At 40.5% G+C, this 27,058-nt stretch overlaps 2 protein-coding genes across 10 annotated transcripts in view; one reads left to right on the top strand and one right to left on the bottom strand.

The window, feature by feature from the left end:
• Positions 1-2,655, bottom strand: part of EPSTI1 (epithelial stromal interaction 1) — a 50,930-nt gene extending 48,275 nt beyond the window's left edge. For both annotated transcript variants that reach the window (XM_054079653.1, XM_054079661.1), the window contains exon 1: positions 2,391-2,655. In XM_054079653.1, the coding sequence (XP_053935628.1) occupies positions 2,391-2,587 (197 nt within the window). In that variant the 5' untranslated portion in view covers positions 2,588-2,655. The remainder of the gene's footprint in view (positions 1-2,390) is intronic.
• Positions 2,656-16,407: 13,752 nt separating this feature from the next.
• Positions 16,408-27,058, top strand: part of DNAJC15 (DnaJ heat shock protein family (Hsp40) member C15) — a 29,829-nt gene continuing 19,178 nt past the window's right edge. The window contains exons 1-6 of one of the 8 annotated variants that reach the window (XM_054077784.1): positions 16,438-16,536; positions 20,604-20,697; positions 20,787-20,922; positions 21,496-21,610; positions 23,642-23,693; positions 25,620-25,693. In XM_054077784.1, coding sequence (XP_053933759.1) covers positions 23,651-23,693; positions 25,620-25,693 — 117 coding nt within the window. In that variant the 5' untranslated portion in view covers positions 16,438-16,536; positions 20,604-20,697; positions 20,787-20,922; positions 21,496-21,610; positions 23,642-23,650. Of the gene's footprint in view, positions 16,537-20,301; positions 20,391-20,603; positions 20,698-20,786; positions 20,923-21,495; positions 21,611-22,720; positions 22,825-22,897; positions 23,555-23,641; positions 23,694-25,619; positions 25,694-27,058 lie in introns of those variants that run through there. The other 7 variants (XM_054077815.1, XM_054077802.1, XM_054077824.1 and 4 more) reach the window with 7 other exon arrangements.

Here is a 27,058-nt window from a genome sequence, read left to right as displayed (position 1 = left end):
TGCTAAGGTGTTTTTCAACTCTCAGTTGTTCCGCAACACAGTCGGAGACTGAGAATTTGTGTAGAAACAACTCACACATACAAAGAGGCTTCAACAGAGGCTGCAAGTCTTGCTTTGCTGTCAGCAAAGCCATCTCCTGGATGTCTCCAGAAAACAGCAAGCAGCACACAAGTTGAAATAGAATTACTCCCTGGCACAGAGGCATCTTACTTGGGCCCCCCTTTTTCCCTCTGCTATGCATATTCCTTAAAGCCTTCTAGATTAATGCTAGACTTTACATCTTTTTTTACACTGACATCCTATGACTTTAGCTCTCCAACTGCTTTACTCAACCCTTGGTTATCCCAAAGCCTGAAAACCTGGACTATTCTGAAAGTGACCTGCTATTTTAGTTTTAAAGATCATGTTCAAAAGGATTGATGGCTAAAAGTCTAAGTCGGCTTTATCACTGTTAATTGACATTTTAAACTGAGAACTTTCTTGAAATGTAGCATGAGATAACAGAACACAGATGTAACAGTCAATGTAACAGTTAATTTTTATTTAAAGAATAAAGATATCCCTTTGTCTGCTTCAGCATTTCAGATACTTTCTACCACTTTAATCTGGCTTAGTTAAAGAAATCACAGTTTAAGTGGTTTCATCTCCTTCAAACTGACTGCTAGCAGCCCTGTCCCCAGGGAAGGGAGCAACACCCAGTCCTGTTCACTTCTTTTTTTGAGTATTTGTTTTCCACTCATATTACATGGGTTCTGTTTGAATCTGCCTTTCTCTCATCCGTCCTTCTCACTAAATACATACTAATGAAGACTTTAATTTGTACAATCCAAGTTTCAAAATGAATTCTTTGTACAGCTCTATGAAGTCCCAGAGAGAAACTTCCATTATTACACAGCAAAATATATTAATCACAAAGTCCTTGCAGTAGATGTGCAACAGATTTCTTTCTGCAAGCAGCATATAAAGATGAAAAAAGAAACAAACCTTTAAATAATTGTTCCTCAAAAGCTTGCCTAGTTTTAGGGGGGGGATCTCGTCATCTGGTCAGATCCATGTGAATATATTTGCCGTAATCTTAAATTCTGCACAGAGCTCAGGTTAAACAACTGTTTAAATATTTACCTAACCTATACCGGGGGGTAGGATTGTGGACTAAATCCAAGCAAAGACAGTTATATCAATGCAAAAACTCCCACTATTTCTCTCCTGCCCCTCCCCCCCCCCAGTGGTACTGCGGATATATGCCAGTGTGAGAGCCAGCAAGACAGAGGGTTTTTCATGTTTGGAAGTGGCAGAAAATAAACAGAATATAACTGAGGAATGGCTGTCTACTCCTCTGAAACTCAGTAATTAAAGTGCTGATGGATTTCAAATCAACCCAGCTCTTAATAGTCCCTGTATCATTACTACCTAGTAAGCAAGCATTCATGGGTTACAATGGAAAGCTGATGATCACTGCTTGCTATCAGCAGCCTGCCACCTCCTTCACAGCGTGGCTCCAACTTCTACAACCAGAAAGAAGAGAAAGGAAACTCAAAGAGCTTTCAGTTTCTGTCAGCTGCACTTTGAAAGGCGGGGGGAAAAACAGCAATCTCAGGACAGCACATAATAATAATGGCATTACATGCACTGTTACTAACAGCCCAGAAAAAGCACATTTGGGGGAAAAGACTGTAAACAATTCACTTTGGTCAGCTAAGCATATATGTATTAAGCACAAGTCCATAAAATACACACACACTACTGTCAATTTCTATTCTGTATTGTACTGGCAAACCAGACCTTATTTGTACAAGGTAACTAAGAATTTTCACTGGAAGACCAGAGATGGACTGAATATAGATCTCAATAAAGCATAAAATAAAATTGAAGGTTGAAGCTTTGTCTTTACTTTTGTCAGCATGAAATTGTTGGAAGCTGTTCCATGTCCTGGACTGCATTCAGATCAGTTCTGGAACACAGCCTATATCTATCTCTTAAGCCAAAGGAAGTATTTTTAGACTTTCTAGGATGAAATATTAAGAGACAGAAAAAAGGCAGCTAGAACCAGATTTGAAATTTCACTTTGAAAAAATATACCAAGAAACCAACAGTAGGTACAGTAGTATCAAAAGTACAGAACCAGCCACGGGTATTGCACAAGTTGAAAGCCATGCCATCATAAAGCCTGCCAGAACAGCTCTGGTCCCAGGTAGGAAGCATCATTCATAGCTAGGATTCAGGATGACCTGCAGGTGGCTCCGAGGGCACAAGGACAAGCTGCTTGTGCACCCAGACCCATTCATAGGCTCTCCATAAAGTATTTCTGCCTTTGAAAGTGCACACCTCAAGTAAGGTGGAGAATAGGCACATGATACATACACCACCATCTCAGTCTCCTTGATACTTACTGCTGCTCTTGCTGTTTTTGGTAGACTAATGCTCGTCCACTTTGTTCCTCTCCAAATGTTGTCATCTTCTGAGGGTTTTCAGCCTCTTCTCTTTCACTGCTGCCATCCCAGTGGTAACCCTGAGAGGAAAACGGAGCACTGGAGGCAGCAGCCCTCCTATACATGCTGCCTTCCCTCCATCCGCCGACCCCAGACATCACTTTAGCAATACTTTGCCTTGTCAGAAAGGACTACTGCAGCTAAGGCTGGAGAAAGACTCAAAACTTTGGAGTTCTTATAAGTTGGTTTCAGTTCCCTGTAAGTCCCGCCCCTGGCTGGACTCTTGAGCTGTAAGATATGCAAATGTATTTATAGGTTTCTGAGTCATCCTCCAGCTGAAACTCAGTTCAATCATCTTAGTCAGACTGGAGCCATGGAGTGACAACAAAGCCAATCTACACTAATAAAACAGTCCACGACAGTTTATGTGATCTTGGAATAAACCACTTCAGCATCAGCATAGTGAGGTCTGGCTGAAAGCTGTACTTCTGACAATTTTTTACCCTAGCACTTCAAATTTGCCTTTAAGACAGGGGAATAACTCTAAGGGTTTGACTGGTTTATATTTTGCAGGAGAGTACAAAGAAAGATGAAAGTGAAACTAAAATCTAACACTTATAAATCCTAAGGCAATGATCCTGCACAACTCCAATTCTGCCTTTCAGTTCTGCTCAATCAGATTTTTTTTTTTTACTTTGACTTTCCTAATTCTACCTGGTGAGTAGAGGACAAATACATGTTCTTAAGCAAAAGCATCTATACCTTCAATGAACATATCTGATCTATGCTACTCTATCTATCAAACGAGGAACTGTGGCATTTTCAGGGCTGGGAAAACTAGCGAAATACAGATTTTGGGCAGCTCCTAATGCAAATAAAAAAGAAATATTAATGCTACTCAAGCTTTATGCAGTAGAGCTAGGGAAATGCAGCTCCACACCTGCAGATCCTGTCACTTTGTGTCCTCAAGCTGCTAAAATGTGCTAAAATCACATTGCTGAAGGGATGCTTTTGTGGCCAGCTTTCCTGACTGGTGGACTGTCTAGGTCTTACAGCACACCCCAAACATGCTGGGAGGGTAGCAAGATAAAATGAAACATGGAGAGCCACAGCTTGTCTGGTGTTCACGACGCTCCCTATAGAATTCTATAGCTCTATAGAATGCTGTCACCAGCAGCACACCCTCTAGAACTGCCACATCCAACAGCACATATCTCCTAGGGCTGCTCAATGAATGCAGCATCACTGGTTTCTCTCTCCCACCATTTCTCCTAACATGCTCTGCAGCAGACATGATTTGCATTTGTACACAATTCGTTCTGTACAGACTCTGGAGTGCAGTGGCTGTGTGTTGCAAAGGGATGAGCTGGCAGATAGTCCCTTTCATCTCTCACAGAACCGTCAGTTACCGGCCATGATCATAGAATCATAGAATCATAGAATCATAGAATCATAGAATCATAGAATGGTTTGAGTTGGGAGGGACCCTAAAGATCATCTAGTTCCAACCCCCCTGCCATAAGCAGGGACACCTTCCACTAGACCAGGCTGCTCTAAGCCTCATCCAACCTGGCCTTGAACACTTCCAGGGAAGGGGCATCCCCAGGATAGGTCTAGCGTGGTCTATAAGCACACAGGCACACTGTGGGAGTGTCCACTATGGTGGCTTCTCGGACACAGCCATTCAGAGGCTCTCTCCCTACCTTCTGCCTTTAATCCAAATCTCTCTTGAGAGAATGTGACTGACCTTCATTGACACATACGCAGATGCCATCCCAGATTGGCAGTACAGTTTCTCTTTTTGGTTTCTTAGTGGAAGAATTGGTCTCTAGGACATTTTCTAGGGAGCTGGCTCAGCCAGAGGACACCAGTTGCCTTTTAGCTGTCTGTGCTATTAATCAGAGTGATTGCTCACACAGCCCCTGTCTTGGTTGGGAAATCGTCCAGGAGGCCAGACCAGGCTATAGCCTTCTTTGACCCATGTTGTTTAAATCCAGACTCTGTGGGCAATGGAATACATATAGTATGTAAGACATTTCTGGGTCATAGCTCCAAGGCAACTTCTGATGTTGCAAACAGCCAACATAGGCAGGTTTCTTGTGTAAGGGTGTTCCAAACTGGTCTAGGAGAGCATCTCCTCTGCCAGATGCCTCAGGAACTGCTAAAAGAGCAAAGGGCCTCAAAGTCTCAGACTGCTGTTGTGGGTTTATTCTTTATCTCTGGTATCTGCAGGGAACACAGACATTTTGTCCTGATAGTAACTGGGGTCTTATCTGAAACCAAAGGCATGGCACTTGATAAACTTAGAGTCATCCCTAAGTTGTCCAAGAAAGTGTTCAGGCAGGCCAGAAGGCTCAAGGCTTCCTGCCCTGCTTCAAATGATCTGTCATGCACAGCGAAATGCAGGTTCCGAGGAAGACCTTTTAACCCAAGTTTCCTCTAATCTTCACAAGTACACATATATATTATGCACAGAGTGCTGGCAAATGAAACTAATCATCAAGCTTAGTCCCTTACATAGGACCATGGGGTAAATACATGAGGTGCAGAGAAACCAGAAGCAGTGCAAAATGATAGCAAAGTCCTGTCTGAGAACTGCAAAGATTTGTGGAATAACAGCTGTGCCTACAGGCACCCTGTTTGGTAAAAATCTGGCTTTGACATTTGGATTCTTCTTAACTCATGCAGATTGATGTCTTAAAAACCCAAATTTAATAAAAAAAAATTATTATAATTAATGTGGCCTCTGACGTTCTATCTTCAATCCCACGCTGTTATGTACAATTCAGATCTAATATTTGTTTCCTGTTGAAATTCAGAAAGTTGTGGCTTCAAGCAGTAACTAAAGAATCAAAGTAGTTTACATCTATATTGCTCAAGAAAGAGGGATATAAAATGCATCTAAGCACTAGAAGCTAAATCGCATACATCGCTTCAATGCTTGTTTATTTCTTAGCTGTGTTGCAGACAATCCAAAATAACTTTCTCCAGGACAATACCCAGGCCTGTCTCTGAGGATGGTCATGCCAGATATGACTCCTAGAAAGTAAGTATGCATACAACTGCACCAGGCTTAGTTTTCTCCACTCTAAACAGCCCTCCAACACCACTCCAGCAATCTCTGCACCTCAAACACATTCAATTCACACCTTGAATACTCTCTTTAGTTTTGGACTCCTGCAAGAAAGACAGTGAGGTGCTGGAGTGTGTCCCAAGAAGGGCAAGAAAGCTGGTAAAGGGTCTGGAGCACAAGTCTTAATGAGGTGCAGCTGAAGGAACTGCAGTTGTTTAGTCTGCAGAATCAGAGGCTGAGGGGAGACCTTATTGCTCTCTACAAATACCTGAAAGGAGGCTGTAGTGAGGCGGAAGTCAGTCTCTTCTCCCAAGTAATAAATGATAGGACAAGAGGAAATGACCTGAAGTTGTGCCAGTGGAGGTTTAGGTTGAATATTAGGAACAATTTCTTCACTAAATGGGTTATCAAGCATTGGAACAGGCGGCCCAGGGAAGCGGATGAGTCACCATCCCTGGAGGTATTTAAAAGATGTGTAGTGGTGCTTAGTGGTGACTTGGTAGCGCTAGGCATTGGACTCCATGATCTTAAAGGTCTTTTCCAACCTAAATGATTCTAGGATTCTATGAATGTACCTCTGTGTCATACTACACAGAACGTCATTCATTAGCACTTCAGTTTCATGCTACTAAAGTACAACTTCTGATGGGCTGCAACACACCACTCATATTTTGGACACACTGAGCTGAGATATTCCCAAAAATAACAATTAAATTTTAGAGTCACAGCAACAGCACCTGCGGCTCTCAGGACTATTTCAGCTTGACTGCTACGTAGGAAGGACATGCATATTTCTTCCACTAGGCTCCTTCTAGCAGCTTAGGCTCTCCTAGCCTAGTAGACACTAGTCTGAGGCAGCATACATACAAGCAAGTCTGTGCTAGCTGGATTTTGGGCAAAGGATCCATCTCCAGTCCCATTTTATTTAGCATTGTAGATGCTAAATAGATCCAAAGCATTTGTACTTCCTAAGTATCAGCATGCCAATATATTCAGCCTCCTGAAGCATGCAAACCCCCACCAAATCTCAACTTACATTTTTCTAGACCCACCAAATATTGGCTGCCTATTCTATCTAATGGTGTAACTTTACAGTCGTCTTACAACCCTAACTGGGTCAGGTGCTGTGGTGCATTGGCCCTTGCTAGCAGGCAAGCATGCACACAGCTAGTACTCCCTCCCTGCCAGTGGGATAGGGAAAAGAAGAAAAACGGGTGAGAAAATCCATCTGCCAAAATAAAGCTTTTTTGTCTGTGAAGTCTGTTGCCTCTGGCTACAATGATTTTTTTATATATATATTATTACTATGTGGAAGGAAGGTCCTTGACAGAACACGATCTTTCTTCTATTTTGAGAAAATCCTTCAGTGGACATACAAAATATTAAGAACCACCATATCCCCTCCCTCACCTGTGTTTTTCTTGAAGGTACTATAATAAAACAACTTCCATAGAGGAACAATCTATATTGAACATTTATTTCCAACTCAGCAGCACCATGAACTATAACAAAAATGAGAGATATCTGAGATCCTTTCTCACTATAAAGGATACTCAGAATCCTAGTCAGCTACCATATCCTTTCTTTGGGAACTTCAGAAGGGACAAAACTCTTTTCTACCAAAAAAAAAATTGTATTTAAAAGGAGAAAGAAAATAAGTACTTAAACCAATGTCATGTCCCCTACATCTCCTTCTCTGAAAACTTCTGTTTATTCTTCATTATTTTGCTGTTAGTTTGTGCATTTTAAGGTTTTGCATTTTCAAGTTTTCTCCACAACCACAGACACTTTTCATTAAAAGCTAAGATTTTCACTTAATCCAAGGAGACTAGAAGCCTAAAGCCTTAAGAAAAGCACCAAACTGCAGGAGACTTGAAAAAAATAGCCAGGACAAGCTAGATTTTCTACAGCCCACTCTTTATTTTAACCAGGAGCCAACAAATCTTATCAGAAGGCCCTGACTGCTGGCAGATTGCCTTTTCCTTTGCTGTCAGCTAAAATACTTAGTTCTACAGCTAAGTATGACGCTTGAGGGCTCATGTATGTAGCTTTTTCTCTAGATTTTTTTTAGCTAAGTAGGTAAGACACACAGCAGAATACACTACAGCACATATAATAAAAATCATAGAATAATAGAACAGTTTGGGTTCATACGGACATTAAAGATTGTCTAGTTTCAACCCCCCTTCCATGGGCAAGGTCACCTTCCACTAGACCAGGTTGCTCAAAGCCTGTTTGGTTTTGAGCTAAAGCATAATTGATTTTCTAGATTTTCAGCTAAGCCTCATTTAAGTAACTTAATTTTTTGAAAGTTAACTACATTTTCAGACAGTGTCTTTCTCTAGAAGTGACAATGCTTGAAACTTATGATTATTACCAAAGTGATGGGGCATCGGAATGTAGTAAGGCCATATTTGTTTCTATGGAAGCCAAGGACATCCTGAGCTGGTGAAATGTCGCAAGTCAAAAGGGCAAAAAAAAGGGTCGCACCTGCAAGGAGGAACAGACAGGACAAATGACTCAAAACCAACCAACAGAATATGCTAGTCCGTATATGTCATACTTGGTATAAAACTGAGGGATCATGAGGGTCAACTTCTCTTCTTCAATGGCCAGCATCTGATACAGACCTTGTCTGAACTTTTGCCCCTGAACTCAGATCTGGGCATTCCTGAGTCCAGTTCCTGTGTCCACTCTTCTCCATATGCTGCTGATTCCAGTCTGGGACCTTTCCCCATGACTGCTCTGCAGCAGCAGTAGTGATGTATAGTCATTGAAGGGAGGTGATTTTGTATATATTTTATTATTTTCCTATTAATAGTTCTTATTATTATTATTATTATTACTACTATTATTATTTCATTAATGTTGTTTTAATTTTAGTTTCCAGCCCACGAGTGTCTCTCTTGTTTTTGTTTTCCCTTTCCTTGATCAGGGGCATTGAGATCACAACTGCTGACATTTAGCTGTAGATCAAGCCGGGGACTGGGGCTAAACTATGACAAAGACCCATCCAACGTGGCCTTGAAGACTTCCAGGGATAGGGCATCCACGACTTCTCTCTGGGCAAGCTCTTACAGTGCCTCACCAAACCTCAGAGAGAAGAATTTAAATCTAACCTATTTCAGCTTACCAAGGTTTTTCTAGATAAGTACTCTAGGTTACTGTACAATTAGTTGTGAATGGAAAACCTTAAGCTGGACAACACAGTAATGCTCAGCTAGATGTTTAAAATATTTGATCTGAAACATGCTTATAGTAGACGAAATATCTGAGCTCACCATAGATTGAACCCACAAAACATTAATATGAATGAAAGCCATAATATTGTTTTTAGTTTAGTGCACTTCACAGAAAATCTCTCATGAGGAACATTGCTCTGTTGCGAGGACAGTGCATTCCACGGGGTTGGTAGCATTACTTGTTATGGCTCAGGATGCTGAAGAAAAGAAATTTCCCTGCTCCCTGGAGAGGTAGCCCCAGAAGGAGGCGGAAATGTCAACATCTGGTCAAGATTTATTCTTGTTTAGATTTAGGACTGGAATTTGTCAGGCTCAGCAGAAAGAATGCCATCAGCTTTGACAAGTGCATGTGCTGTCTGGGTTGAGTAATCTATTTAGGAGATGTAAAATGCAGCACACACTTCCTATTTTATTGCAAAAACTGACGGTACCTGTCAAAAACTATCATCTTCCACTCTTTGAAAGAAAATTGACCCTTACTTCCTCTGCAGTATCCTTCAGCATTAGAGCGGGTCCATCTCTCCTGTAGCTAATACTTATTCAGTAAAAGGAAATAGAGATTGAAAATATAATTGACCTGATGTCCAGAACTTGCTATATTGAGGTCCTGAAGTAGTGCCCGAAAATTACTGCTACATTTTAGGTATAGAGTATTCCTAGACCTGGAGAGTGCTATGTATATCAATATTGTTATAAAAATAATACTAAATAATAAAGCAGGGCTATTATAAAGGTCTGATGTTATAAAAACAATCAGGACTACTAAAAAATGAATCTTTTATATCACTGAAAATGTCTGCAACAAATCTATTGGGAAAGACAAATGCAAAATTAAGTTGCAAACTGCACAAATGCTATCTAGAAAGAATGGATTACAGCTATGGATCCACAATTGTGGTCAGAAGGAAAAGGTCCTTGAGAAGTCTGACAATATTAAAATAATATTGGTAAAATTCCTGAATACATCTTTTTCTTAACAGTTTTTAAAGCAGAAGAGATTTACTTGCAAATAAATTATTTTAACAGTTGTAGTCACAAAATATACCTGAGCCTTTAGCCGTGTATGTCATCTTCTTCAAGGAATAATTGTACTCTTGTAATTCCTGAAGGCCATAATTAGTTTCAGTTTAGGATTTTGCATAATATATAATCATAGAACGGTTTGGGTTGGAAGGGACCTTAAAGATCATCCAGTTTCAACCCCCCTGCCATGGGCAGGGACATATCCCACTAGATCAGACACTACATGCTTTTGTAAAAGTCCCTCTCCAGCTTTCTTGTATGCTCCCTTCGCTGTGGTACTTGGTCAACCAAAGGTGTTACAAAGACAATTGCTATAGCATCTAGAAAGAACATTACATTCTTTGTTTAATGCTTCAGAGTACAGTACTTAAAGGAATTAGTAGAATTTCCCAGCTTAGGCCTATTTTTGCTTTTATATAATAACATACTGGCTGTACTTAAACATACAAATGCTTCTAGGGGGAATGAACTTTTTCACCCTCTAATCCTGATGCGGTGGCTACGAAGATTTATTCTTATTCATTTGTATGCATACGACAATGCAGCAATGCTCAAGTACTGCCTCTACCAATTTTATATGATACGCCTTATGATTTCCTTGATAACTCTCAATTATAATCTCTTCTCTGCCTGACCTCAGAAACTTTAACCCTTGGCATGAAACTTTAGCCTCTGCCATTCTAATGTCACTGATCAGGTGATACTAGAGGTTCATTGGAAATTGTCAGTGCTAAAAAGTAAATCCAAAAGGCCCCCCTTCTTGTTATCAATTTCACAAGATTTAATCCAGTATCTGTTTTCATTCCTTACAGAGACTCTTGCCAGCATTGATCCTGACTGCAACATGGAATACTATAGTACTGACTGTAAAAGACATTTACAGGAAAAGTATGCAGACAATGAACTTAAATAGCATAACTAATATAGACAACATTGCCACACACTAATAGTGACAATATGCTGGAACATACCAGTGTTCAGGATTAAATTAAAATAAAATAGTAATGGACAGATTGTCTCAGCCAGAGCCATCCTGTGCATAGCGTAGCACACAGCTGTGCCACGCTGAGAGGAGCTTTGAGAGACAACCATAACCAACAACCCAGCTGCTTTCATTCCCCTCCTCCCTGCTTCCAAGGGAAACAACCTACGATCGTTCATTTCAAGCAAAAGATTTCTTTTCCTTGTGTTGATTATCTGGTTGGCTCTGCTTAATCTATGTTCTTCCTGAGTTTTACCATCCAGAAAACAGTAACAGTAACATGTGTTGATATAAGGAAAACATTCAGAACAATGTGTCCATTTCAGAGCTTGTCTAGATATAGACTATACTATGTCCCAGTATTGCTAAAGGCCAAACTTTGCTACCCTTACAATGACATAAGATGATATGAAAACTTTCTTGCAGAGGTGATCAAGGAGCTGAAAAGAGGAGATGCTCTTCTGGATCTAATACTTACAAATGGGGAAGATCTTGGCTGCAGTGATCACAAGATAATAAAATTAGGGTGAAATAGCAGAATCACAACCCTGGACTCAATAAGAGCAGACTTTGACCTGTTCAGCGGTCTCAGTGATGGTAAGAGCAGACTTTGACCTGTTCAGCGGTCTCAGTGATGGAAGGATCCCATGCGATCTAGTTTGAAGGAGGATTCCAGGAGATATGTTTGGTTGTCAAGTATCCCTACCCAAAAGCTTAAGAACAGTCCATCCTAACAGCAGGAAGTGGCAGGAAGCATGTGTGGATGAACAAGCTGCTCTTGATTAAACTCAAAGCGTACAAATTATGGGAGCAGGGGCAAGTGACCCAGGAACAATATAGAGCCACTGTCTGAACCTAAAAGAAGGAAGATCCAGGGAGATACAGGTTGTTCAACCTCACCTTGAGCTCGGGGAAGGTGAAGCAAATAACTCCTGGTGGAAAGGTTGACCTTAACCCAGCAAAACGTTTAGGACTCCTCACCCTCCTGTATTTCACATGGATTATATATGGTACCACTTTGGTAGATTTTGTAAATTATGGCTGTATACCTGGATATTAGAGAAATTCTTCTAAACTGCTTTGGGTTTTGGTGGTTCAGAATTGAAAAGTACTGTTTAAATCTATTACTGTTGAAGTCCTGCTGACTTTTGTCCACTGAATCTTTAAAGTTTTTCAAAGCAATGCAGCTATTCTTGCATAGAGCCACCCACATGCATTTCCCACAGTTGGCTGGCCAAACACTTATGGTGGCTAAAATGAGTAACTCTCCTTTGCTTTACTGTCCCGTTAGACTCAAAGATGTTACTTTTATGAATAGGTACTTTTCAATATGAATAAATGTTGCAGCAGGAAAAAAAACAGGTATTATTTTCTGAAGTCTTCCACTTCATAGATTTTCCTCTTACTTTCTCCTAGTCCTATTTGTTTGGCACCTTTTTATTTCTTGCCAGTTTTCATCGCAAACAAAATAACGTTTCTCCTCTCATGGCTGGTTATCTTTTCACAAAGAGCACTATATCATCAGGAGAGATCTAGATTTTTTTTAAACAAGTTGTCATAAAATGCAGAAGAGAGAAATTCAGGAAAAAACTCCGAATTCCAACACTTTCAGTTTATTATATTTTTTAACTGAGTTTGATAATCAAAAAAGCAGGAAATGACGTGCTATTCTGCATTATTTCTATGCAAACTAATGAACAAAAAATTATCAGTTGGGGACATTTTTATTGATTTTAAATCAGGTTTTAAGATTACAGGAAATTCAATTCCACTGAACGTTTAAAAAATTAATCATATATGATTGTATGTTATATGTTCAATAAAAAAGTAAAAAGGAATGTATTTCTTCCCAAATGGATCTTCATGTAACTCCCAATGACTCCTGTACTGTAGAAAGTTAAATTTATACATCTGTCTAAGATTAATGAAATGCTATATATGGCCAACTCACCTTTATGGTTAATAGCAGCTGTACTTTACAAAGATACTTAGAGATGAATTAAAGCAGTCGCCTTTTGGCGTTATAGGATTGATGAGTATCAATCAGCTATAGAAAACCATGGTTTGCGCTCAGAACAATGCTTCGGAAGAACAATCGCTGTTTGAAATAGGAGGAAAGAAGAGTAATTCTTTTTGTTGAGTCACACCGCTTAGCAATCTACAGATAATTCAATTCCATTGCCAGCACTACCAGGTAGGAGAGAAGGAAAACCAGTGTAAGGGCAAAACAAGAGCTTTAATGCTGCTGTACTGAAAGAGATTGAACATTTTACTTTTTGTGATATAGGACTAATCATCACTGACAACTTCTGCTTATGAGGTGTCACTTCAAAGAGAATTTCAGAAGGCTGAGCTATGATCTTGTCAGAAATTTCAGGAAATCAAAATAGAAATATACTGAAGCATACACAGACATCGGTTGCTAGAATGTGTTCACAGGAGGCCAATGAAGCTGACAAAGGCTATGAAGCACAAGTCTTACGAGGAGTGGCTGAGGGAATTGTTTAGACTGGAGAAGAGAAGGCTGAGGTGAGACCTTATCTCTCTCTATAACTACCTGAAAGGAGGTTGTAACAAGTGATAGATGAGAGGAAATCACCTCAAGTTGTATCAGGAGAGGTTTAAATTGGATTTTAGGAAAAATTTCTTTACTGAAAGAGTGGTCAAGCATTGGAACAGGCTGCCCAGGGAAGTGGTGGAGTCTTCATCCCTGCAGGCATTCAAAAAGAATGTACACATGGCATGTCGGGACATGGTTTAGTAGGCATGGTGGTACTGGGCTTGATGGTTGGACTAGATGATCTCAGAGGTCTTTTCTAACCTCAATGATTCTGTGATTCTATGATCAACTAAGGTGCAAAAACTCCAGGGATATCTAATGATTAGATATTAGGAAGAAAGTTCTTCACAGTAAGGGTGGTGCGGCACTGGAACAGGTTGCCTAGAGAAGTTGTAGATGCCTCCTCCCTAGAGTGTTCAAGGCCCAGCTGGATGGAGCCTTGAGCAGCCTGCTCTATTGGGGACTGTTCCTGCCCATGGCAGGGGATCTGAACTGGATGATCTTTAAGGTCCCCTCCAACCCAAACCACTCTATGATTCTATGAACCTGCTCCTTCCCTGCCCTGAGGTGCCACGTCCCTCCCCACCGCCCTCTATCAGAGAAATGCAAGCTACTCAGGAGTGGGGCCCCTCTGCGGTACAGCTAGGCTGCTCAGGTCTGAGCCTATAAGTAGATAGAATTATATCTAATATATAGAATTATATCTACTATATAGATATTATTAAGAAGACAATATCTAGATATTAGGTAATATATAAAAATTATATATAATGCATGTAATATATTAATGGATAATATATCTTCCTAATATTGTATTACATAATAATTAGTATATAATTAGTAATTAGTACCTAAAAATAATATACCCACCTCTTTTGTACAGCTGGCACATGTATTTAATATTTTCTAAATATTTTTCCTGCTTACAAGCTGGAAACACAGAACATGTTCTCCTTTTCTTGTATCAGATATCAGGCTTTCACAGGACATTTGGGACTAAGTCAGTACTGTACTTCACGACCTGACCTTCTGCCAGTGGGCTGCAGTATGATGACTGCCTTAGAGCAGTAGGAAGAGGGGCTTTTATATAATATATAAAATATAATATATAATTTATACATAATGTTATTTAATAATATTAGGAAGATATTTTTTTACTGTGAATGTGGTGAGGCACTGGCACAGGTTGCCCAGAGAAATAGTGGATGCCCCATCCCTGGAGGTTTTCAAGACCAGGCTGGATGAGGCTTTGAGCAACCTGAGCCAGGGGAAAGTGTCTCTGCCTATGGCAATGGGGGTGGAACTAGATGGCTTTGAGTTAGACCTAGATCATCAAATCATAGAATGGTTTGGATTAGAAGGGACCTTAAAGATCATCTAGTTCCAATGCCCCTGCCATGGGCAGGGACACCTCCCACGAGGTCAGGTTGCCCAAGGCCCCATCCAACCCGGCCTTGAACACCTCCGGGGAAGGGGCATCCACACCTTCCCTGGGCAACCTGTGCCAGTGTATCACCACATCACCACTCTCATCGTGAAGAAATTCCTCCTTATCTATATTGTAAACCTTCCCCCCTCCAATTCAAAGCCATTCCCCCTCATCCTATCACTACATGCCTTTGTAAAAGGTCCCTTGTCCCTTCCCAGCAGTCTTGCAGGCCCCCTTCAGGTATTGGAAGGTCACTCTAAGGTTTCCCCAGAGCCTTCTCTTCTCCAGGCTGAACAACCCCAACTCTCTCAGCCTGTCCTCCTAGCAGAGGTGCTCCAGCCCATGTACTGGCTTTGAGTCACTCGATCCAGTGGGAGGTATCCCTGCCCATGGCAGGGGGGGTTGGAACTGGATGATCTTTTAGGTGCCTTCCAACCCAAACCATTCTCTGATTCTCTGATTCTGTGATCCTCTGATTCTCTGATTCCACGATTCTATGATTCTGTGATTTAATTATCTTATTCTGTGATTCTCTGATTTTGTGGTTCAATGATTCTGTGATTATATTATTCTCTGATTATATGATTCTGTTGATGCCGTGAAAAGCCAGACTCAATAATCAATGCCAATTTGATTATTAAATAAGGTATCCTTTTATGCAACGTTGAGCATGCAGGAGATAGGTCCAGCTAATGTGTGTGAATTCTAGCACAATTCACAAAGGCTATATACAGTCAAAGCATACATATCCATCACTTTTCCTGGAAAGGTGTGTCTATTATGATCAGTTCCTGGAATTTATTTACGTAAGTTTCCTCCTCTTGGCGCACACGCTCTGCCCTCTGGGGGTCTTGGGCTGGGGGCTTCTGGAGGAAGGCTTGCAGTCTTCTTCACAGTGAACTTTTCAACTCTTCCTCTTGCGCACGCTCTTAAGACAGCTTGGGCACCTCTTCGAGGCCGCATCTGGTCCTGGCTGGTTCTTCTTTCTATTATCATTGCACTAGTCCTTGTTATCTGGTTTAATTAGATACTGTCACATTCTTTCCCATTCTCTCTAACTGGAGTCTTGTTAAAATTCCTTAAGCGAGCATAAGCATCCAGGTGCAGGCTAGTTAAAAGTTATTATTCAAGCTAATCCTATATTTTAGTTCTAAAACCACAAAAATATACATAATACTCAAACATATAATAGGTTAGTAACTTATAACAAATAATTTCTTCCTTCATTGTGATTTTCTGATTCTGTGATGCTCTGAATCTGATTCTGCTTTTATGATTCTGCGATTCGGTTCTATTCTCCGATTCTGTGATTCTGTGAGTCTATGATTCTCTGATTATGCGATTATCTGATTCTGAAATTCTACATTTCTGTGATGATCTGATTTTATGATTATGTGATTCTATGATTTGTGAATATGTGATTCTCTGATTCTGTGATTCAGGAATCTGTGATTCTCTGATTCTTTGATTCTGTGATTATCTGATTATGTGATTATCTGATTCTGTGATTATCTGATTCTTTGATTCTGTGATTATCTGATTCTTTGATTCTCTGATTCTGTGACCACCCGACGCGGTGACACCCCGACCCTGGACGCCGCGGTCCCCTCACTCCCCGCCTCTCTGACCCCCTGACCCCGCGGCGCGGGCACGCGGCGCTGCCCGTGACGCACCACCGGGGCGGGGCGCGTGCCCGTGTCGTTGCTCGGCCCGAGCCGCCATGGCGGGAGCGGCGGAGCGTTTGCGTCACGCCGAGTTCGTCAGGGCCCCTGCGGGCGCCGAGCCGGAGCGGGGCCCGGTGAGCGGGGCGGCGGGGCGGGCTCTGCTTCCCCCGGGGGAGCCGGGGAGAACGGCGAGGACAGGGCCAGGCGCTTCGTCCCCCTGCTCTGGGGAGGGGGGTTACTGTGGACATCCGAGACGAGAGGAAGGACGGGATGTCATCCAGAGGGTCGTGGACAGGCTGGAGAAGTGGGACTGGAGAACCTCATGAGGTTCAACAAGGCCAAGTGTATGGTCCAGCACCTGGGTCGGGGCAATCCCAGTTTTCAGTACACGATGGGGGATGATGTAACTGAGAGCAGCCCTTCAGAGAAGGCCTTGGAGGAGCTGGTGATTCTATGACTGATGAGAAGCTCGACACGAGCCGGCAACGTGTGCTTGCAGCCCAGAAGGCCAACTATGTCCTGGGCTGCATCAAAAGCAGCGTGGCCAGCAGGGCGAGGGAAGTGATTCTGCCCCTCTACTCCTCTCTTGTGAGACCCTGCCTGGAGCATTGTGTCCAGTTCTGAAATCCTCAGAACAAGAAGGATACGGAGCTGTTGGAACGGGTCCAGAGGAGGGCTACAAAGATGATCAGAGGGCTGGAGCACCTTCTCTACAAGGACAGGCTGAGAGAGTTGGGGTTGTTCAGCCTGGAGAAAAGAGGGCTCAGAGGAGATCTTATGGCGACCTTCCAGTACACGAAGGGGGCCTAACAAGAAAGGGGAGGGACTGTTCACAAAGGCATGTAGTGATAGGATGAGGAGGAACAGCTGTAAACTGGAGAGGGGCAGATTTAGGCTTGACATAAGGAAGAATTTCTTCACCATGAGAGTGGTGCGGCTTTGGCACAGGTTGCCCAGGGAAGCTGTGGATGCCCCATCCCTGGAGGTGTTCAAGGCCAGGCTGGATGGGGCCTTGGGCAGCCTGATCTAGTGGGGTGTCCCTGCCAGTGGCAGGGGGGTTGGAACTGGGTGATCTTTAAGATCCCTTCCAACCCAAACTATTCTATGATTCTATGATTCTATGAAATAGGCTCAGAGTTGTTCCAGGGAAGGTTTAGGTTGGATACAACTGCACCAGGCTTAGCCTTCTCCACTCTCGACAGCCTTCCAGCGCTATCCCAGCATCTCAAATGCATCCAATTCACACCTTGAAGGCTGTGTTCAGTTTGGGGCTCCTCACTACAAGACATTGAGGTGCTGGAGCGTGTCATAAAGAAGGGCAACAAAGCTGGTGAAAGGTCTGGAGCACAAGCCTTAGGAGGAGCAGCTGAGGGAACTGGGGTTGTTTAATCTGGAAAAAAGGAGGCTGAAGGGACATCACTCTCTTCAACTACCTGAAAGGAGTTTGTAGTGAGGAAGAAGTCAGTCTGTTCTTCCAAGTAACAAGCGATAGGACAGGAGGAAATCAGAATCATAGAATGGTTTGGGTTGGAAGGGACCTTAAAGATCATCTAGTTCCAACGCCCCTGCAATGGCAGGGACATCTCCCACTACATCAGGCTGTCCAAGGCCCCATTCAACCTGGCCTTGGATATCTCAAATGGCCTCAGGTTGTGCCAGGGGAGGTTTAGGTTGGATATTAGGAAAGATTTCTTTACTGAAAAAGTGCTCCGTCATTGGGAGAGACTGCCCAGGGAAGTGGTGAAGTCATCATCCCTGGAGGTGTTCGGAAACAGTGTAGACATGGCACTTAGGTATGTGGTTTAATAGGCATTGTGGTGTTGGGCTGGCAGTTGAACTGGATGATCTTAGAGACCTTTTCTGACCTTAATGATTCTATGGCTAGAGAAGTAACTCTTCCCTGACATTTTGTCGTGTGGGAGAGGCTGGATGGATCTGGAGCAGAGGCACAGTGCCTTCCAAGTGTGCCATGCTGCAGAGGGAAAGGAGCTGGAACTTGATCCCAACTCCAACACTTTGACTCATTTGTGGGACAGTGAGTTATCTTTGGAAAAAAAAATGGTGAAAATATTTGGATCACTGCTCAAAGTGCTGCATGGCAAAGATCTCAGATTTTTAAAATGGCTTTAAATAGGTATTTGCTATACTTCATTGTGTGCATGTTGTTGCCTCTACAACATTTCTTTTTTAGAAAAATAAAACTTAAAAATTATAGTTCTCTATAAGTTATTTATTTGTTGTTACTACAGTCTAGGACTTTTTTTTTTTTTTTTCTCCCTAGGGAGGTCTTTCTATGTAGTTAACAGCAAACTGTGTAAGAAGTTTACTCAGAAACTCGTTGTTGTCACATCTGTATACTCTCCCTGTGGAATGCTGGCAGGAGGATTCTTGGTGAATTTTGTGGACTCCTTGTGTCTTCTTACCTGTCTGGGATAAAAAATGCATCTGGGGTCAATATTGGCTTGCGTTGTTGGTGTGAGTTGTTTTGTCAAGTTCTTTTTAAGGTCCAGAGACTGTAGATCCTGGTTTGCTGCCACTTCCTGTCAAAATTTATTCTTTAGCCGGGCCTCTCAGTGGAGAATACCATGTTTTTTCAGGTATATATGCATTGTAAACTGTTAGTGTATGGTTAGCAGAAGCTATGTCAGAGTTTCTCTAGGTGGCGTTATGTAGGTAGTGGGCAGTACTCATGCTTGTTGGATTCCTAGCTAAGGAATTCGTAAGGAGATCAAGTTGCATATAACCAAATTCTAGTATTTTGCCATAGAGAAATAGCAAGACCACGTATAGTGCTGTGCCTCTGTTCCTCTGATATACAGGGTTAACAAGACTTCCTTGCCACAGTGGAAGGAAAGAGGAGTAGGAGAAGCGAAGTCTGACAGCAGTACCCTTCTCTCTGGACTGAAGGAGCTCTGTTCAGCATCCTACCTTGAGTCTTGATTGTGAGATGCCATGGATATAGGGTTTTTTTGGAAGTGATTATTAGCGTTGTACTTTTTCATATGAGGCCAGTTGCAACACAGAACTTGTCTATATACTGCATATACACAAATATTTTCTCTTCCTGTTTGATTAAAGTAATTCCCAATGAGGTAGATGACTACATTCTTTAGGAGTTTGTAGTCTGTGAACACTTATCCACAGTGGAAGGAATACAGTTCCCATCTTGATGCTGATTGGTGAAGGTAGTGAGGAACTAAATGTTGTGGATTATTATTTCCTGGAAAATATAATAAATTCTGTGCCAGCAGGTATGTTTTAACATTTGCAAAGGTGATTCTTGTGGCCTGTGGTCAGGTGTTGCACTGAAATGTTAAAAACCTGCATTTGAAATTCTTTTATGTTTAACTTTTTTCTGCTTCACGGGAGGAGAAGCTGCAATTTTGGAGAGTACAGAAGTCACTACTTTTTTTTAGTATGGTTAAGTTGGTAGGGACTGTGAATTAGAAATCTGCAGAAAGAATATCTCATTCTTCACTGTTTCTTCTACTAAAAAATAAAGGCTATTGGAAAGTGACGAATTAAAGGATTAAGCCTCAGATTTCTGGATGCTAGCAGTATATGATAAACGTTTGCCTGTAAACATATTGTATGTTAATTAATATGCTTTATCCTCTTTTGTTTGCCAAGCACTTTGGGAACTCAGACATGTTTCTGAAAAGATTTTTTTTAAAATGAGGTTTTGCAGATTTAGCAAAATTTTGTTTTATTGTTTTCTGTATCTAGGAGGTTTTGTTACTGCAAGCTGTGACTACATAGTAAAATCAAAATGCTGAGATCAGCAGAATAGCATAGGGTTAATGACTGACCTGTGGGAGCTGATTCATTGAGTAAAGAGAGGGACAGATGTTACTTTTAAATATTTTATTTCTTTATTTTTCCCTCTTGGATCTTAACAGAATGCTTTAACTTCAAACCTACATCTTCAAAATTTCTTAACAGCTTGTATTGGAGATGGGAAGGTCAATTCTGTCATAACTGAAAGGCAGTAAGTATTTATTTGGGTGTTTTTAGCCTTCATGAGTCTGAAATAAAATGCGTTTTCAAGCAATGGGAGACAGAAGTGGTTGTAGTGGTAGCTGTACTAGCATGCTGTAAATGAACTGATCCCTTTCACAATGACAGTGAGTTGCTTTCATTTAATATTGATGTGAAAGCAGTGCATTTAATTAAAGCTTTACATATACTTTTTACTTCAAAGCACCAGACTAACCTTGACTGAATCGTCTAAGTAACCTGAGTTACGTAAGCATGGGAAAGGAAACTGAGTGGAGCTGGATTTAAAGAACTTACTGGTTAGTACTTGGTGTTGCCACTAATTTTATGAGGCAGACAGTGTCAGTAATAAGACAAACTGCTATGTTTCTTATTGTTTCAAATTCAGGTTTTATTGCCTGTGCATAGTTCGGGTATATTCACACCATAACAAACATTCAAGGTGCTTGGGCATGACAACTCACCGCTTCTTGGCTAATACGTGGCAAGTGACTCTTCTCTAACCTGCTCATAATAAAAATAAGGTGAATTATCTTGAACCAAGGTAACTTTTCTCGTGGTCGTACCTCATGTGAAAACGTGGGCCATCTTTCATGCCTTTCTGGCTGGAGCTTCCCATTACTTTTACCTAATTTTCTGGCTTGTCTTCATATTTCTGTTTATCCTGCCTACTGCTGTTCTAGACCTGCTGCCATGCTGGTTTTTTTACCCACTGTTTTCCACTAGCTTTCCACTAACTGCTTGTTGTAGCCTGCATACTTTGTTGTGAACTGCTGACTTAAACCACCTTTTTGGTGGCAAGGCAAGTATAACTTAATATGGACATGCACAAGCTAATAAATATTTATTTTTTTTCCCCAGTGTGATTTATTTCATACATTGTTGAGCTCTTAATTGACTGTAACCACTTAGTAAAATATTCTCACTGTCACTCTGAACTAGTCAGGGAAAGTCTCTATTGAGTATAAACCCATGCTCACAAACCACAGAATAGAATAATACAGAATTTTTACAGGGTTATGATATTTTCAGAAATTTTGTGGCTATTTCTGGTTGGTGTTGAAACAGAGGAATAAGAAGTATTTTTTTTTTGGAAGGTTTTGAATATTGAGAGCCTGGGAAAACTGATTTCTGAGAAGAAGTGGGAAGAGTTCTAGTTTAGTGAGGAGATGACCAGTATGCTCTGCTGTTTTATATCCTCTACTATTTAAGGTAACATATATTTTTTTCACGGTCTAAAGATGAAGGGAAATTTTGTGGAACTGAAAGGAACAACAAGCATAAAACTGCTACCTTATCTTTACATTCAGAAATGAATGCTAGTATTGAGACTGAAGGCTGCAATGAGATGAAAGAGTTAGGTTCCAAAAATGGGATTGAGAGGCAGATTTTTAAGGCCAGAACTCCTCTAGTCTTTACTCTGGAGCTTCACTTTCAGTATGTTTACTGAGTTTCTTTTTTTTTTCTACTGAAAACCTCTAAGGAACTGCATTATGTTATGTAAGTAGTAAGAATAGCCCTGTTGTGGTAGGTAGGAAGTAGATACTTAACTAAAAAAATGTACAATGCAGAATCTAGGTAGGAATACAGCTTTGCATAGATGAGCTCAGGGCAGGCTACCACTGTTTCTGAGCTGAGTTAACACTACAGGCAGCAATTGCGGATGCCATGGAAGCCACTGGACATGATATCAATGTCTTCACCTTGTACAGCAGCCAGTTTGCTGGGAAAGTTGTCGACTTGTGTTTTAGCCCCCACTAAGCTACCTCTAGAAGACTTTAAAACCAGTATTTTCCACCTCTTCCCCTGCTCCATTTCTGCCTGGAGATGAGATAGGGTACAACCATAGTCAGAGAATTTTACTCCCAATAGCTATAGTAGCAAAGGCAGCTTGGCTCCAAATATAGTTATTGGGGCACTCACACTGGAATTTGGTCTTAAGTCCTGCTGTCAGGGTTGTTGGTAGAAAATATATAAACCAATTATTCAATAAATAAAGAAGTAAGTAATATATAGGAGTCAGTCAAGTGATAAAACTGTTTTCACTGTAGCTATGTTTTGAATTCAAGCTAAACGGACCATACCTGATTTCTCGTGTCTGCTGGGACAAAGTTCAAGGCATTATTAACTATTGTATGAAAAGACAGGTAGTGCCACAGATTACTATTGCATTTATTTCAAAGATTATATGTAGACTTTTCAGAAGTGGACAGGTCCCCCTAACACACACATACTTGCAAAGCTCACTGTTACCCTTCTTGAATTCTGGGAACATTTGAGAAGTTGGTCTCTTCTTCAAGGTTTGCTACGTGTCTTTGGCAGGTTGTTCAACATGGAGATAGTTCTTGGTGTTCTTGAGATGCCCGACTTTCTTCAAGTACTGTGTAGGAAAATACACCTAAATGGGGAGTTTGAGTTAGCAAAAGGTGAGAGTTGCTGTTCCCTAAATCAGATGTTCAGGTCTTTTTGTGCACTTGGTTCCAGAGTCCAATTAGACTTAAAGCAAATTTTAGCCTATAATGAATGATGCCTGAAATCTGTCAGAAGCCTGTCTGTTTACAAATATCTGTGTTATAAGATAGAGTCCAGCCAGTGATTGACACTACATAATGAAAAGAGGTTACTGGGCTTATGTCTTTATTGGGGAATCCATGAGTCAAAGTGTGAAAGATGGAAGACGCTAATGCACTTTTGTGGTTGTTGCTGTGGGATGGGGCTGAGTCCTTTGAAGGAGTGCCAGAAGTCCTAGCGCCCGGGATCAGAAATCTTTCTTAGTTGGATGAGCCTAAAGTACAGTATATAAGTTAGTATTCCAATATCCTTTTCAAGCGTGGCCATGATGAAACTTTATTTTTTTTTAGCTTTTCAAGTTTTTGTAATAAACCGATACTTTCTGTTATGGCAAGCGTTGTTTCAGAGTGTGTTGAACTAGTCTGCACAAATAATTTCCACTAATCCTGAATAACTGTCAGCCTTGTGATTTTATCTTTACATACTATGAGCTGCTTAGTCAGTGTTTGTTCACTGATTAACTAATGACGATTCAAAGTTAAACTTGATTTGTTGGCATGTGTTAAAAGGGACTGAACTAGAAAATCTAACATAGCTGGTGGAATACGGAACTTCTTCCTTGTGAATTACACATGAAATATCCAGGTCAGACAAGAAACACTTGCTATTAAAGTGCATATATTTCAAATTAGAATTTGCACGTTATTCTGATTACTGTTTTTCTGCTTTTAGGCCAGAACTATGATAGCAGTTGGACTTGGCATTGCAACTGTTGCATTTGCAGGTAAGCTAAATTACCAGCAGAATGTGGAACTGACACTTGTCAGCTCCTTTTTCTGAAAGAGTTAATGCAGTTTTTATGAATTTAAATAGTGGAGAGGTTGCTTGAGAGTGCTGTGAAGAATTGTGTGTGGTTATAGTTCTTGTCTCTTCAAAATCCTTGATGCATTTTCCAAAATTATTTTTTAAAAGCCGTAGCTGGATAAACTAGTTTTATGGGTGACAGCTAGAAGGTTCTGTCTGCTTTTGTCTGCAAGGTGTAAAGTGAAGGGTTTACTTTGTCACTTTAATAGCACATTGCAAGGTAGAGGCTCTTCAGTACAGAAGAGTGCAGCAGGATCCTGTGACATGAAGTTGATTCTTGACAAATTCAAATAGAGAGAAATACAAAGTTTTACTGGCTACAGTGATTTATCTTATTAAACTGTTCCCATAGTACATTGTTTGTTACCTGAACTCTTGGATCTGAACTGTGTAATCTTATGAAAAATAGCTTCTAGTATGAACACAGGACATGAGCCTAACATGATTTATGCTCTGGCTTACTCAGACTAGTTAGCTGTGGTCTCTTCTCGTTTTGAAATATACAAATCAATTTCCATTATTTTCAGCACGTAAAAGCAACCATGGTCAGCTATGTGCAAATGCAAACACCAAGAACAGATGTAGTAGATGAACAAGTTGCACCAAGCAGGTGTTTAGTGGGTGCAGTTATATTGCTTTTTTGATTAGGAGAATGAAAGGCAAGATCTTTGGTGATGTACACACATTAAGCAGCTGGTTTATCTATGTGTTGTTATATAAGCAGAAGAGGAATGTTCTTAGAATTTCTTTTGCTGATTGAGATGAAGAATTAAATTGACAGTCACGAAAGAAGTGGTGACAGAAAGCACTAAGAATGTGAGGTAATATATTAGTACATCACAGCATTTCAGCAGTCATGCTAACATTGGTTTTAACTTCTGTGTTAACATAGGCACAGGTTGAGATAACTAAAATAACCTGGAGATAACATTTTGTGTTATAAGAATGAAAGCAAGATGATGTTTGAATGAAGCAGAGACACATTTTATAAAACTTTCTCTATTATGTGTAATAGTTACATTGCTGATGAATAAAGGAAACAAACTGGGGAGAGGGGACTTGCAGGGACAATCCTCCCATAACGTGGCACATATCTTAATTCTGAAGTTTATTAGACTTGCTTCGTGTTCCTAAGAACACGGTCTAATAGAGTTTCCTATAGGTTTTCCTACCTATAGGCGTTCACTGCTGTTGGGGAGTTGAATGGCTCTGAATCCCAGATGATCCTCTTTTTGTAAGAAAATAAAAAATGGAGTACCTACAAAATGTGTGATTGAGTATACAGCATCACAGCAAGAAACATGTAGTACGTGGATTTCTTTTTTCTGAAGACATAACCTGTGAACAGAATTTGATAAATAATGTATATCCAAAGCTAATGTTTCATATCCAAAGCTAATGTTTCATACTGCCCTTTTTCTTAAAGTTCAGAAGGCAGGTATCTTCATTCATCACATTGAAATGCATTTAAATCTGTTCATTTTGTGAGTAAACGCAGTGGATCTTTGCAGTCCATGACTAGGTTTTTTAGATTAAGTATATTAGACTTCTCCTCCTGCCTCCTCCAATAGTACAAAGATCAAAAACTGTAAACCACAGCAAGTTTGCTGTGGGACTTTGGCTGGGCAGGATCCAAAAACGGCTGTTGAGGGAATACCTTGAAAAGTGGTAGAGCACAGTAGTGCTGTACGGCAAATAAATGAGACAAAATGATTAACAAGGAAGGTTTTTTGTTTTTTTTTTTAACAAAATTCTTTCTACTGTATGCTGGTGAACAGAAGTTGGAGATTTTTTTTCCTTTTAGTGAATGTTGGTTATAATTTCATTTAACTTCAAACTTTTTCAGGTCGTTATGCTTTCCACCTGTGGAAACCATTGGAGCAGGCAATTACAGAGACAGCAAAGAGGATTTCAACTTCTGTAAGTTTGCGTGTTACTTTATGCTAAATGTATGATTTTGTATTTTCAAGTATTTAGAAAGGAGACATTTTATATTTAATTTGTGCCAGTTTGGTTATTTTTTCCCAGGCTACTCCTTCCTGTGGATGTTCTGGCATATTTTCTGGTATATTTTAAATCCTTCTAGATGAAGCTGTATCACATGGTGTTTGTGAGTTTGGTAAGCAGTTCTAATTTTCCAACTGATGTTTCATGTTTCAGAGCTCTTTGATCATAAGTTTACAACAAGTTGTTGAAGTGCACTGTGAGAAAATAGCTAACTCCTAGAGGTTACAAAATAATGACAAATGGTTTAATTTAAAGAAGCTAAAGATGAAAGAATTTAGTAATTCTTCTTTCAGATACAGTGTTAAAAATCAAGAAGACACACAAGAAGACAAACTAATGAACATCTAGGAAAGGTTGCCATAGAGATTTGCTTGTTTTCTTGTTCACATATGAGGTTTTTTTTCTTCCCTGGCTAATTTGAACTTTTAACTAAGATTTTATTTTTTGTTTCACCCTAGATATTTAAAAATATAATAATAAGGTAAAAAATCAAAAGGTAGAGTATTGTGAGAGGAGCATATGTAGGGAATATTCAAGAGCATTTACTTTTTGTTTCAGTGGCTGTACTGTCCTCTGGTAAATAAATGTGTTCCATTCCTGTTTGATTAAAGTAATTCCCAATGAGTTAGATAACTACATTCTTTTGAAGTTTGTAGTCTGTGAACACTTACCCACAGTGGAAAGAATACAATTCCTATCTTGATGCTGATTGGTGAAGGTGTTGAGGGAGTAAATGTTGCAGATTGTTATTTCCTGAAATATATATTAAGGTAGGGTTTTTTAAAAAGTGATCATTAGCATTGTACTTTTTCATGTGAGGCCGGTTGCAACACAGAGCTTGTCTATATACTGCATATAGGCAAGACACTAAGGTCCAAATTAATTTGCCATCTGCATTTCATTTTCATTTGCTGAAGGTGCAAGCTTGATTAGTGCAGGCCCTCCTGGGGAGGAAAAGACTCGAAACGTGGGCTGTCTTCTTGCGGCTGGTCCATGCTTGTTCTTAATTGTGATGTCTGTTATCCAGAAATGGTGCTCCTGGATTGGTTTTTGATCTCTGCCCCTCTATTGCATTGCTGTTGTGAGACCAACACCAATTTTTTTTATTCTTTTCAAAGTAATTTTTTGACAGACTCCCAAGTTACCTGCCAAAACGGCAGAGGAGGCTTCAGGTACTGCCAATTAAATTGCTTTCATGTTCTGTGGATACAGTCTGACGCACAGGCTTGCTCGGAAGTAGCTAGCAATAAGGACATGTGGCTTCAGAGGGAGTGCTTC

Source organism: Cuculus canorus, chromosome 1 (assembly GCF_017976375.1).
Source record: "Cuculus canorus isolate bCucCan1 chromosome 1, bCucCan1.pri, whole genome shotgun sequence".
NCBI classification, from domain to species: domain Eukaryota; kingdom Metazoa; phylum Chordata; class Aves; order Cuculiformes; family Cuculidae; genus Cuculus; species Cuculus canorus.
This window is presented reverse-complemented; position numbering and strand designations above follow the sequence as displayed.